Source organism: Thunnus albacares, chromosome 4 (genome assembly GCF_914725855.1).
Source record: "Thunnus albacares chromosome 4, fThuAlb1.1, whole genome shotgun sequence".
Classification (NCBI taxonomy): domain Eukaryota; kingdom Metazoa; phylum Chordata; class Actinopteri; order Scombriformes; family Scombridae; genus Thunnus; species Thunnus albacares.
Genome location: NC_058109.1, coordinates 14864535 through 14879800, shown reverse-complemented (window position 1 = coordinate 14879800; position 15266 = coordinate 14864535). Strand labels below are relative to the sequence as shown.

At 40.5% G+C, this 15266-nt stretch overlaps 1 protein-coding gene across 1 annotated transcript in view; it reads right to left on the bottom strand.

Moving 5' to 3' along the window:
* The window catches only part of kif5ab (kinesin family member 5A, b), a 63280-nt gene that overhangs the window by 43710 nt on the left and 4304 nt on the right, over positions 1-15266 (bottom strand). The window contains exon 2 of the mRNA XM_044350119.1: positions 1161-1248. Within this exon, the coding sequence (XP_044206054.1) occupies positions 1161-1248 (88 nt within the window). The remainder of the gene's footprint in view (positions 1-1160; positions 1249-15266) is intronic.

The window sequence follows — 15266 nt, the reverse complement described above, 5'->3', positions numbered from 1 at the left end:
CCCGTGGTAAAAGTCAAACATGGATAAAGAAAAACATATCACCCTGAGAGACTGGCTGTCACAGGTTAGCTGACCACGGACTAATCAGAATGACTCACGCCTAAAACCATGCAGAACCAATCCTCATCTGCACACCCTCTTGTGTTGCTTTTACTCTGGGTTGAGTGAGCAACATGTCTTCCTCTGCCTCCACACTGGTCATAGTGAGATAGAAACAGAGCACGACACATGAAAGAAAGAAGAAGATAGAATAAAGAATGTGTTCCAGCAAATGAAATAAAGACAGCAAGAGACACGATTGCTTGACAACAGAGACCACTGCTGAAGGGAACACAGACGGAAAGAAATACAGAGGGAGGACAGCATGAGTATGAGAGAAAGACAGTGAAAAGGGCAAAGAAAGAGGCAAAAAAAGAAAGACATAGACCGAGTGTAAAAACGGATACTTGTCTCTTTACTGCAGACTGTAACAGCCCTCTCTGGCCTCACTCGCCCTCTCTGCTACTCTTTTCTCCTGACACATTTCGAATCTCACTTTTCATCTCATTCCTTCGTTTTGCTAAAACCCCTAACCTTGAGTTTTTCCAACCCCGCACTGCAATTCGTCTTGCCGCTTTATTTCTTCCTTCCTCAGCCTACATGGTAATCTCACACACTGCAAGTAATCTCTCCTGACAAATCAATCTCTTTTTCTCGCTCCATCAAGAACTAGTTCAATGGAGTTCCACACTTGCTTTGAAGGTGGCACAAAAAAAATGAGACGCTGAAGGGTGAAAGAAAGAGGCAGGCAGATATAGGGAGATGCAGGGACGGAGGGAAGGGTGAAGGAAAGAAGGTTCGACTCTCTAGGGTGTTAGTTTCGTTTGATCTTGGGCCTTCTGGATACGCCAGTCCTACAATGCTGTGATAGGGATGCATTTTGTTATTCTGTGAATCTTGATGCTCATACCTGTAGGTTGTGTGACTACATCGTGTCATGGAAATTTTTTTTCTCACTGCTTGTAAGGAGCTGCTAATTCATGCAGTCATTAAATGGAGTGAAAACTGAAAAATCCGATAAGAATGACCCTGAGAAACGGTGATTCAAGGTGTATTGGCTTTCCCGCTCAGCTTTTCTCATGTATCTTTGTCAAGAGAGGCAAACTGTGTACATGACTCACCTTTGACAATCTGCTTGGCACAAGTGTTGTAGACCTGTTCCTGGGTGGTGTTGGTGGGGAACACCTGGTCAAACACGTAGGTCCTCCCCTGTGAAGGCCAACAAAAACACAGTCAGCTACAAAGCACAGACAGTTTAGAGAGTGCTTTGGATTATTGTCAACACCTCATCCTCCCCCGTGACCTGATGTAAAATCTGCCCTGGGAAATTTGTGAAGCAGAGCATGAGTGTGTGTGTGTGTGTGTGTGTGTGTGTGTGTGTGTGTGTGTGTGTGAGAGAGAGAGAGAAAGAGAGACGGAGACTTCACACATCATGTTCATCACTAAAACATTATGTAAAGCCATATTGCCACTATAAAAAAAAGCCACATCAATATTTCCTTTACACACAGTGAACATGATTTATGAACGTTGTGTCCATCTGTGTGTATTCGACCTGAATAGCAGCACATATATCACATTAAGAGGCCCATCTGTCTCCTTAGAGTAGTGTGCGTCCCGTGCCTGTGTGCATGTGTCTAATTTTGTTTTGTGTGTATTTTGTGCTATTGAGAGAGCAGTGGGTGTTTTGAGAGAGCACAGTCTAGCTTAAAGCCTTGGGCAAATGGCAGTGTGACCCCAAGAGAGAGACAAAGAGAGAGATCACATCTGAGGTGAAGCCATTAGAGACGGCGTTCAAGGACTTGCAGAGTGAGGTGATGGAGTGGAGAGAAGAAGTGGCATAGAGGAGTAGAGCAGAGGAGTGGAAATGCAGGGAAAGCAGAAGAAAAGTACATGATCTGAAACCAATAGCTACACATGAGAAAGACAGAAAAAGAAAAAACATACAAGAAGAGAAGGGAAAAGAAACAAAAATGAGTTTGTTTTTCTGACTGAAGCAGGTCTGTATGTCATTTAAACAGGCTGCCAGCCAGCAAATCAGCCAATGAACCAATCACAACCAGAAATATTTAACATGCAGGCTTGCATTTCCACTCAACCATTTAATTAGTCAGCTAGCATCATCCAGCTGAGAAGCCAGTTATTAGCCGGATATCTAGTGAACCACTCAGTCAGACAGACTCGTCACATATCAGACGAGTTCTGTTTATGAAGATAGTCACTGAGTTCAGTCTAGCCTTCCTAATAAAACCTGCTAGGCTGTTAACAGGTCTAATTTTATGTACAGTACAGTATGTTATATGGTATGTAGGAGTACGCATGCATATATGTATATATATGCTGACAGTTGACAGTAGCAGTGTGTCCACCCACAAAACCCTGCAGAAATCCACTGTGAGGAACAGAAACACTGTAGAGAACTGACCAAACATACAGTATTAATGTAAAAAGTGCGAATGTTTTCTGACCTTTCTGACCAAACCTGTTCTGTGTTTGTTTAATGACTAATATTTTGAGCATTTCTGTACAAGCCTTTCCCTGCAGGCTAGTATATATATATATATATATATATATATATATATATATATAGATTTAATAGTATTTTTGCCTTTTGATATTAAAATTTTTGCTCCTTTTTTATACACAATTAACACAAAAGACATTACAAACTAAAGCCACCACACAATTCAAAAGGAAGGGTAGGAGGGAAGAGAAAAACTATAAAAAAAAAAAAAAAATTAAATTAAATGAAGGAAAAGCGGGACGACAGGGATTAAGATCATTTAGGGTAAGGTTCAATATTGCAATATTTAAGTTGTTAAGGTTTGTGGTTCAGTTCATATGGCAGTAACTGATTAATCATCTCCGCAGTGCGAGAAGTATATCTCCCTCTGCGGACAGTCTGATGTTGGTATTCAGTGCGCTGAGAGAAAATCCTTAATTATGTCCCAATGTTCATCAGAGGTCCTGTGAAAGTGTTTAAGAAGGCCAGCTGCTGGATCCATATTAAGCAGGTCTGTGTATTTTTCTAACCATGACTCTCTTGAAAAACAGGCTGGCAGATTCTAACCGTAAGGAATCGAACTGTGAATGTTACAAATGTCTTGGTTACAAGATATATGTCTTAACCTCAATGACCAGGACAACCCAATTAGCTTGAAACACGTATTGTGTCAAATTACTTTAGTGCAGTTCAAATCAGATTTATTAAAAGTGAGGAAAACCAGACGTGGAACTCGTTTTGGGTCTTGACCCATCACCAACCATAGCAACATGACTCATTAATGTTCAGAACACATCTGCAGAACATCTGCAGACTTCTCATGACTGACAATAAAGGTTTATTGTTGCTTGTGTAATCTGGATGCATCATGAGCAGGATTTATATTGAACACACAGATCAGCAGATTTATATTTTATCCTTACTATCATAAGGATTGTATGGAAAGTAGGAAGCATACAGTCTATGGTAGGAAGTAGGAAAGCCATGTTACATAAGCAATGCCTTTAATCCATAACTGCCACGTGTCTTGATCTACTTTTAGCCCCGTACAAGGAAAAAAGGGTTATCTTCCTATGTGGGTAACACGTTATGGTTAATGCTGTGAATTAAGATAAGACAAACTTTACTGATCCCACAGGGGAATTAATTTTTTTAAAAAAAGCTATGGATTAAAACTGTCTGGACATGGGGGGGGAAAAAAATATAAAAAAAAATACAAAGTGAGTGTTGCTCCAAGAGGCTGCCACACATTTGCGCCATCTTGTTATTATTTGTGATTGATGTTAACACGCTCACCAGTCACCGTGCTCAATGCTTTTTACTGTTACATAATCTACCATAAAGAAAATGGCATTTCAGTCAGTACATGTGTTTCTGCCTTTTACATAAAAGCCATACAACCCGGGAGAATGTTCTAAACCATGATTATGTTCGCACCAGTAGTCTGGGATGAAATATGCCAATAATCCCCTGCACCTCCAAGTATTACATATGGGCCCCACTGCTTCTCAACCTTTTAAAAGACACACTCAAAAACAAGCTAGACACAAAATCCCAAAGCACACACATTTAAAAGTGGCTTGAATAATAAGTTCTGTTCAAGGCTTTCAAGGACGGATATTTTTGTAGTTTAACTCATAATTTATCATGTTTCCTCTCTTTTCACATGCAGTTTTTTTATGCTGCTTTTAAAATCACATTCAATATTAAAACTTTGCATTTATCTGCCAGTTTGTGCACAAGAAGTACAATTCTGTCACAGTAAAAGTTTTTATTGTTTATATAATCACTAATAAATGATGGGGAGTGTTGATTAATGATGAAATTCAAATCTTATATATTCACCAATATTTTATACATGTTTTTATTGGACCTATCAAACCAGCGGAGTTTCAGTTTGCTTGCATTTTCATCTGGTTTAGCACAATGAACGTGAGATACAGATACTGTTATACACAGCAGTGTGTGATCCCTTGCAGCGTTGCCATGGTTTAACATACTGCCTGGTACTGTAGCTCGCTCACTCACTCAGTCGATGCTATGAAGCAGTAGAATCACCTGCATTATGAAAAAGAGTATTAAAAAGAAAAAGGAAGTTTGACCCTGTGATTTTTTTCACACCATTCTACAAGTAAATATTTTGAGACCATCATATTGAGTTGATATCCTGAGATTAGATAAGACTTTCTATTTCAGTCTGCCAGGGGAATCTAGATGTTTTTATCTTGCCACTCAGTGCCTCTGTATACTAACCTATTTTATAAAGAAAAGCTGCCACTGAGGAAGAAAAAATGCAATTTGTGCCACTCCCAAGAGCCGTAGCAAAAAATCAAGCAGCATTACTGCAGAATAAGACACTGAGTGGGAACAGTACCTCAATGACCTCCCACTTTACCGCTTTAGCTTTGCATAAAATAATTTATTTGTGACAAAGGGTGGAGACAGTTTGGCACAATCTCAGCTTCATTTCTGTGTATTTCCCTTCTATTTCTTAATAAGATGAACTGCTTAGCTTTTGTTTTCAAGTGCTGTAATCACAGCTGCAGGTACAAACAGTCTCCCCATCACAACTAATTAAGTCTGACTCTATTCCCAATTGAGCCATTTGTAATGCTACACAGTACACACATGCGAACCGTACTAAATAACAGAGAGGGAGAGAGAGGGAGAGAGGGAGGAATCATGATATGGTCTTCATTGGGGTGAATAAAATCAGTCAGTTATATAAGCTGGATGAAAAACAGCCCTTTTCCAATCATTTGTTTCGCTGGCGACAATGTTAAAGCTCTAATCTGCTCCTGTGCTTCATAATAATAATGGCATAAATGTACTAAACATTCTGTAAGCTCTCTATCTGTATCATAGCTCCCTCAGAATATTTACAGTATAGACATGCTTACTTGTTTGTATAATTTAACAGATGTCTTTCCAATTATTTGCATGCATATTGATGTAGAAAGCTGGAGTTGGAAACAGAATGTGTGTTCATGCGCATATGTGCAAATAATACATCCAATTATGCTTGTACATGCAGTCACTGTTCCTGGCCCTCAGCTTTGTGTGCGATGTCAAACACCCACATGCCCTGTCCAGCCTGCAATCTGCTGCTGTCTGCCAGCAGACAAAGAGGCAGTGGGCTGCAAGTACTGAGAGGGAGAGAGAGGTAGACATCAAGAGACAGACAGAGGGAGTGAGAGAGACAATTAAAAAAACTGCAATAATCAACAGAAACTGTGTGAGGATGGTAAAGATTAGTTGAGAAACAGAACAGAGCTGAACACAACCGAAGAAAGGAGGCGATTAACCAGTGAAGAGAAGTGATGAGAGTATGAAAATCAAGACATGTAATCAGCAGAAACACAACAAATAGAGACGGAAAGAGTGAAATACAATCAAGATCGAAAAACGACAGCGGAGGTAGGTCAAGATCATATAACAAGAGAGACAATCTCTCACTGAAGGCGAGAAAATGAGTGAACAAGAGTCGGGAAAAGAAAAAAAGGGATGGATGAATGGTTGCAGCGACAGCTGTTGAATTTAGACAGAGGTCTGCTGGTAGACAGGATTTAAGACCCTGGGGACCAAAGAGGCTCTGCACTATCCAGAAGGCTTGTCTCACACTTTCATACAGAGTATAGATACACATTCAAGCATGTACTTATGTCAGAATGCATTCAATAAGAATATATAAGTCTTCCAAGTTTAAAGACAGAACAGCTTTGTCAGTGCCGTACTCTGTGGAGTTTTTGACCACTGAGAGCCCTATGGAGCAATGTTTTGATGAGTTGGTCCTATGCATGGGTATACAATGTGTACCACTGACAGTTGGCAGAGATAATGTACTAAAAAAATCCTATCAATGTAGCAGGAAAGCAGGGAAGAGGAAGAGCTCCCTCACAGACATGGATGTGAATAATGCAGATTTTAAAATGTAAATGTAAATGTTTTATGAGGAAGACAATCCCCTTAATATGTTTTTCTAGGTGTACAGGATACACAAACTGAGTTTCGGTGAGACACAGTGGATGTAAACATAATTCTGTTTGTTTACATGAAACTTAAAGGTACCCTGTGGAATTTTCTTGTTCACCCATACAGTGTTCAAGGACTTACAGGGTGAAGTGATGGAGTGAGGAGAAGAAGTGGAGTGGACATTCAGTGTTTCACCAAAACGCATTGTGTGTATCCATGATGCGTGACAAACATGTTGAGTGCCTCTCCTTCCTCATAAAACATTTTCAAAGCAGAATTTTGGAGAACACTGAAACATGCATAGTTTACAACCATGTTTGCTAGCTAGCAGTTTGCTCTTGTGCGTGCGTGTGTGTCCTTGTGTGTGCATGAAGCAAAATGGGGACCCGCTCATCACTACTAGTGATTCAAATCTCCACAGAGCACCTTTAAGATTAGGGAAACGATCGAGTTCAAGGTTAAAAGAAATCAATAAATTGTTAAGAAACCAGTGACAATGATTGTTGGTAGGAGACAGGATGCAAACAAGACTGTCTCCTGTGTCAAGGTCGTGGAATTCCAACCATCCACTCCAACCTCCTCCCTAAGAGGTTTTGCAACACTAAAACATACTACATCTGCTTTTGCTTCAGACAGACAACAGGCATTATTCACACGGCCAAAAAAGGTCACTTGCCAGGAAAATACAAACACTCTTCATCAGCCTAAATGTTTTTCTGGTTGAAGAAAGTCTCTAAGGAGCGGCAGTAATATCCACAAGAAAAGGCTGACACAGAAAACAACACCCTCTGCATATGGTGAATATTTGGTGACTGCCAATACTTGCTGAGAGGGAACAATACTTTCCAACACAGACGCACGCACGCACATTTAGCTCCCATTCAGGGAGGTTTAGCTCTTGTCATATCCTTCCTCTCCATCTGGTTTCACACCAAAGCGTCCCTCCCACTATCCTGGAGACATATAGCTAAATATTTTAAAGGGAGAGCTGGATGAGATGATAAGAAGATTAGGCATGTGTTCTCCTCCTCCTACACATTGGTGGGCTGACAGTCAGGCAGGGAGGTTGCTGCTCATTTTTTGCTCCATGGCTCCTTTGCAGTGGTTTGGGATTGGTGTGTAAGCTCGACTGAGGGCAGAGGAAGAGGAGGAGGGGTCCTATTTTCCCTTATCAGACTCTGGTGTGGAGAGAGAGTATGTGTGTGTGTGTGTGTGTGTTTGCGTGTGTGTGTGTGTGTGTCTCAGCCTTTGTCAGTCTCTATATCAGACTCCCCTACAAACTCATCAACACTCTTCTCTCTCCTCACACAAATGCACATACAAGCACAGCAAGAGTGACAGGAGAGAGGAGTTCAGGCTGCCAGTGTCTGCTCCATCCGTCAAGCTAATCAGGCTTCGAGCCCCAGATAACAGCATCATTAGTGGGTCTCTCAACAATAGAAAACCCCTCACAACTGCAAAAGCTCCAGTCACACAATATTACCAAACATTACTGTATTTCCTCATTCACTTTGCTGACAAGTCTAAGCAGAGTCGACTGGCACAGTGCCTCCAGGGCAAAGCGGCTCTCAGTGCCTCGGATATACAGTGGTGAAGTTAAATGCTGAGATACAATGGTGATGGTATTAATTTTGAGTTGTCTTCCAGATACTGTATCTTGTACTCGTCACAGCAATTGCTGTCGCTATTTTACTTAATCTCTAGCTGAGGGAACTGAAGTTTACCACCCATCATTACATTTTTAACACTGCATTACACTGATAATTATTACTTATTTTCCTGCATCAAGATGTTTATAAAAGATCCACACATCGAAGTGGAGCAATTAGTCTCCCATCAAAGTGAAATATTCTGCATAATTTATCAGGATGAGTGAGGGAAACAGGAGACAGAGGAGTGGAAAGTAGAGTGAAGAGAAAATTGGACCTTGTTTGCTGGGTTTCAGATTAGAAAAAAGGAGCAACATCAACATCCCTATGGACAACAGGAGAGTGAGAAAGATTTTAAGGCACAGTGACATCCAGTTGAGGACAGTGAGACATCTGATAGCGAGAATGCAAACCACTACAGATGTACTGAGATTACAGCCAGAAATTTACAGAGATGACAGACGCAGATAGAGAAGAGACAGCAATAAACACACAAGAGAAATGTTCTTTTCTCATTGCGTCTTTCTCCCCGATGCTTCTTTGGTACAAGCCAAAATGTGTCTGTGCCACAGAGTATTGAATACCGAAAGCTGGGAATGAATGTCTGGTCAGATTTGTCATCTTTTTTTACTTCTTCTTCCCTGATTTAAATTTATTTTGACACTTGAGTTTCAATTAAATTTGAGTTCATTTCAAATCCGACTTATTAGCTGACGTTGAAGACACTATGCATCTTTTAATGAACAGCATCAACTCTTGCTACAAGTGGCAATTAAAGGATAATTACAAACTGAATTTTACTTTGCATCCCAAAATCTTTAGTCACTTGCTTTAAAGAAATCCTCATTTGGACAACATTCCTGCAAGCGAGTGGGATGGGACCAGACTTTATCTGTTACATGCTAAAACATAGTGCAACCGCAGTGCTAATTGAGCAGAGTCGATAGTTACACAGGAGTATCTATCTAATGTCAGCTGACATTAGCCACCATTAGCTCCTGGTTATATCAGACCAAGTGATGCATGCTGTAGCAGCCAAACTCCTCAGTCAACTGAATTGGGAAATTGTTGCTTGGCGATTAAACTTATAAGAGGAAGAATATGTTATTTCTTCTTTGAAAATGTACATACAGTATTCTTGCTTTAATTTGTCAAAAGCTCTAAAAATGGTAATTTGAACATTTACAATTCCATGAAAACTAAGCAAACTCCATCTGCCGATCGAGATCATGTGATAAGATAAAATGCTCCAGACATCTACCAAATTAACCTCAGGGAGAGATTGTATTTTCAGCCAAATTATGATAATTTTATTCAGTAAAAGTTCTTGTATAGCAGCTTGTATTTAGACAACATGTAACATTTGAGAAGTTTGGCAAATTTTTTAAATGAGAAAAGAGGGTTTTGACAGGATTAACAGGTTTATATATCGTATTGATTAAAGTTTTGTGTATCATCGCTATAATATCACGAGATTTCAAATAATACACAGTCCCACTGTCTTTAATGTGTGGAAAAGAACTAAAGCATATGTTCACAACCAGGAGAGCAGAACAACCTCTAACAGCACAGTGCACAGAAGATTGTTCCCAGTTCAAATGGACTGAAAATGCAGATACTGCAGAGAGGAGAATAAAAGAGACTAAAGGGAGGGGGGGAGAGGAGCGCACATCAGAGATGATGAAGACATCTCCCAGTTATTTACATTACAGATTTATAGATATCCTACAAAAATTGAAATGAACCTTGACAAAGATAAAAGTCGTCTAACATGAATTGGGATCACTGACCTCAGCCTGGAGCAAAGAGCTTCGATCACAACCTCAGACATTCTGTGAGCCCAGGCATTAGCTGTCCTCCATCTCAAAGGGAGCATTTGACATCAAAGGAAATCTCTAAGGTCTTTTAAGGTGGGCTCGCAGTCATTATTTGCATTTCACCCAAGAGCCACCTGCTTTCAGTTCGACCTGTGTATAAGTAAATCCAGTCAAAATTAATTCACATAGGATACAAGATTGCTCCTGACAGCAGCTTTGTCTCTGGCTGCGCCGCTCCAGTACAACAGGGAAAAAAGCCAAACATATTTAGCTTCTAATACTGAGAAAATCTTGTTTTTCAGGCAGAAAGCTTACCTCAAAAAAGCATGCTGATAAGAGCTAATATAACTCTGAATGTGTAATGTAATCCAGTCAACACTTACTAGCAATGTGGGAATAGACAATATTCATCACAAGTATAATTTCATCTGAAAGATTTGTTGAATAGAGGAATATATATATATATATATATATATATATAAATATATATAAACAAAGCTCTTAACCATCGATCCTCCTCTACCAGTAATTCAATTATTACATAAACCCGTGAGCCAACTGTATTGACTGAATTTAGGAGAGAAGTAATGCTCCAATGAAAAGAATATGCAGGCAACTTATAATGCAAAAAAGGCAGACATCTTTAGCTCTGTGCCAAACTGAAATAGAGTTTTGTGTGGTCCTAGTTCTCAGTACCAATTAAATATCTGCATCCAGAGCCTCAACAGTGACAGATTCTTTAAAAGCACTGGTGCCAGAGGAAGACACATGCAGTAACCCACCAACTATGCCAACGAGCTGCATCGCACCATTAGTATGAACCTTGTTAATGACCACATGAATGAATGAATGAACGAGAGAATGAATAATAAATTAGACCATAAAAGGGTAGGATGGAAGAAGCTATAGAAAGGTATCAACATGAGCACGTATTTCTATTAACCTGTATACGCTGGCGGCAATGATTAAATCCAGTGAAGTTAAGGGAATAACTGGGTGGAAAATGAAGTAATCCAAGAAGTGGTACTGAGCAATTATTTAAATTTGCTGTAAAAATCAACAACACTGTTATTCTCTTTGTAATTCAGCTGCAACTAATGACAGAGCCACACAGCGAGGTAATTTGGATATTAAAAGGCCTCTAGAAAAAAAAGGAAAAGTGAATGGCATTAAGACTTTGCATAAAATAGAATGAATTGGAAACTTGGGGAGATGATGAGGTGGAATTAAATAGCAAAGAAGAAGAAGAAGTGTTTTTAAAAGTCTGGGCTGGGACCAATCCTGGTCCATGCAAAGATTAAAATGAGCTTGAAATGTATGTATGCCAAGATTTTCCAAGTCTGTTATGTAATGTAGTTTGAATAAAATCCAGTTGGTCACCTAAAATCAGGGTAAATTAGATTAACCCACATAAAAAAACAGAAGAGAAAAATGTGCTTGAAAGCATGGCTCCCTCGAGGAAGATTTAAAAAAAATCATTGACTTAGAGTAGATCTCAGTGCTCTCAAGTGTCAGTTCGATAAACTGAACTGTGATTAATTGAGGGAGCAGAAATCCTGTGCATGCAGAAGGCAGGCTTGGGATTTCCTTGCTGTCCCATTACCAGACTAATATAGCACCAACTGCTTGTGGTCTTGGCATGTGCATGCACATGTGCGAGCATGTGCCATCGGTTTACAATGTGCTGCTCGCAGATGCCGAGGGCAGACATGGAGACCAGGCAGCATCCTGGGCAGGGCCGTGCCTAATGAGGAGAGGATGCTCCATTAACGCTCCCTTGAGCTAAAAGCCTGGTAGTCACAACCCACTTCTGTCATAAAGGGAGAGAAACGGGCAGGAAAAGTGTCGACGGATTGGCACGAGCTTATCTAACCCTGGCACGCGTGGACACCGAGTAAAAATAAAGATGAGCTCAAGGAACTGGCAGCTAATATCCTGTTGAGTGTGGCCACTAACTTAATTGGTGTCAGTATAACATTAATATTAGGGAAAAGATGAGAGGGAGAGCTGGAAGTTCTTATTGGTGTGGGTTATGAGTAGAAAGATTGGGTTCCCTTCAGTTTAAAATAGGACAAGTTAGCAATAGAGCAGTAGAGATTAGAATATTGATTTCTCTCTTGAAATGCAGCCAAATGAATCTCAGCGAGTTTGTTCCTCGTTTTGTAGATCCACACCCTCTGGGCTGACTGGCATGAAGTAAACTTCACCAAAGTCACTTGATCCTCTAATTTTCAGGCTCCTGATTGGCAGGAGCCTCCCCTCTGACACCATTAAAACCTGCTAGAAGCTTCTGCCAAACTTAATGAGACGACAGATGAGGCTGAGCTTCTTCTCTTCACATCTTCCCAAAACTGCTGCTGAGTCATGAGGAAATGAGCAGCAGAATCATTACACCATGAAATACGGCTAGATGGGGAAAAATACAGCGTGGCATGTATTGAAGAAGAAAGAGACAGACAGAGAGAAAGCGGGGAGAAGATGAGGTCTGTTCCCAAGTGGTAGCTGCTGTGATGGTGGTGTCCAACGGGAGAAACGAGTTCAGATCTTGACCCTATACAGCAATCCCATTACACTGCCTAATTGGATAGGGTGTGTGCACCGCAGTGATAGAATTAGAGCACTAAAGCGTGTACTGGTGGGGGTGAGGAAAGCCCTTCAGACCTCCATTTCTGGTGCTGTTTGGTTTTGTAGACAGTTAAACCCCTTGCAGGGAAATATCCTTGAGCAGAAACAGCACCAATGGAGCTATAAATAACAAAAGGTATGAGACAGGTAGATGACTTCACGCAGTGCCCGACATGCACTGTCAACAGTTTGTTTCAACAGCAGCTGTTTTCCCCTCCTATTTCCTAACTAATCAAGAAAGGAGAAGAAAAGAGAATCATCTCTAAGCCGAGCACGAATGAAGAAAAGCTGCGGAAATCTGACAAGCAGACATCCTTGGAACCAAATGGCCTTAGATGAATAATCAGTTAATTTTTAATAATATTACATGGCTATTTTCTGCAACAGAGGCACACCATATGATCTCAATTCCTTTTCATAAATGTCAGAAAAGGCTTCAGGAGAAAGTAAATGCCTTCTTGCGGAAAGAGCAGAGCCCAACTGAAAATGGAGAGCTTTAGTGCAGAATATACTCTTTTTCTCTAAACCTTTTGACCAAGCCGTTCTAGTCCTCTATTCTTCCTCAAGAAAATAAACAAGCAGCTGTGAATGTAGCAGCCTTTAACACCCATGTGTTTCCATGGTAGACACAAGAGAACAGCAGCCAGGAATAGCTAATCCATAGAATTATAAATGGTCTACAGAAAACAGAGAATCAATAGTTCTTTAATGCGTACATTTCAATTGGACTCGCTAACATGGGTGGAGGGGCCCATTTTAACACAAACAAGCTGACCCTGCTGGCTATCTATTATGGTCAACAAGAACAACAACAAAAAAAAAAATCAAAGAGCACCATGTGATGATGAGAGGAAGGTCAGTGCCGAGGTTAGGGACATGATATAAAGAGTTTTTAGAACAAAGTCAGCATATCCTCTCAGCACATGCACAACACACACTCACCTTGAGGTTGAATCTGACAGAGTAATTGCTAAAAGTTTGGGTAACAAACACGAAGTTTTCTTGTTTATTTTGTATTTTGGTCCAAAACCCAATTAGTTTGGCCTTCCTCTGGGATATAGACTCATTAAAATGTACCTCTAATCTCAGAAAGTAATGGCCCATGATAACAGGGACCTACTGTTTCAGAGACAAAGTGACCTGTAGTTTAAAAGACACTACAGTATAAATCCACTGTGGTGGATTTCCCATTACTTCCGTAAAACAGCCATACTAGAGGGATCTAATAATCTGCGCTAACAAGTTGTGTCATCCTCTCTATCCCCCTTAAGTTAAACTCAGCCCAAGCATGTCGCTAAAAATAATCACAAGGGTCTGCAACAACGGCGGCCAAATGAACCATAAAATGATTTCATTTTGGAGAAAGATAATGAAACTGATGCTGTTTACTCTCTTGAGCGCTAGTGAAGCTCTTGAAGCTCTTGCTGCTTAAGAGACAGATGTGACAACGAACAATCTTGGAGTGAACAGCTCAGGTCTGAGATGGCAGTTGGCAGACTCCTAACTCATACCTTATCATCATGTACTGCCACTAGTATAATGCATGAATGTATACAATACATTTTTAATAAGCCTACCCTGTGTACAGCTCATATGGCGCTAGCATGTGATCTCTATATGTCATAGCCTGAGAGCAAGAAAGAAAAGATTCTACATCTTGCTGCCTCTGAGGCGGCCATAATCACTTATTTATTCATAGTACTGAATCCGAAGCTTGACTCATCGCAGCGCTCTTTTTTGCCTGCCAGAAGATTAGGAAGGACAATCTGGCCCCCGTGACGCCGCATTATTCCAGACAGTGAAATACTAGAGACAGCTGTGTCAGTCCACTGTGGAGCAAACACAAAGGCCGTGCCTTGGGGCAGTACAGCCTGAGTATGGTTATTACTGTCAACCAACCGCAGAGCCCTGCGGGGGCCATGGTGTCAATGGCTGGTGGCCATGCATGTGAGATGAAAAAAGACACAAGAGTCAAACTAATGATAATAAACGCATTTGTTTTTGTGTCACACAGGTACTGTAGAGGGTGTAACATATTGCTACTGTCATTAAAATTACTCATGGGAGAAATGGTGTTGCAATGTCCAAAAGTGATTCAAGGAACAGAGAAGAAATGTCACTATCGTAGTTACTGTGTGCAACAAAAGGTTTTAGCATTTGCTGCATTGGACCACAACTATAATGTACTACTGTAGCACTGCTGCTCCACATTTCAGAGACATGGTGCTGATTCCATACTGATGTCAAGTGGGCACAGCATGGGGGAGCATCTATGGCAGTCAGGTCACCAAACCTGAAGTCAAGTCAAGTCCCAAGTCCTCAGTGTGACATGTGAATCACAGTTCAAGTCACTAAAGTGATGCCTGAGTCGAGTCTAAGCAATATGAGTTGAGATCTTCCTCTCAAGTTTGTCTCTATGTGATCAACTTAATTTTAAAGCCTCACTAATCAAAATTTTAATTTCAGCAATGAATCAAATGTTTAATTTGAAAGAGGTTGCTCATAAACAAACCCACAGCCCATTAAGAACTCTGTACTTTCCCTCAGCTCAGCGTTTTTGCATCTTTCAGCTCAGTTTTGCAACTTTGTTTTGATTACTCTCCCCTGACTTGTTAGCCTTGTTTATAGCAGCAGCCAGTCTGTTTTTTTTTTTTTTTTTTA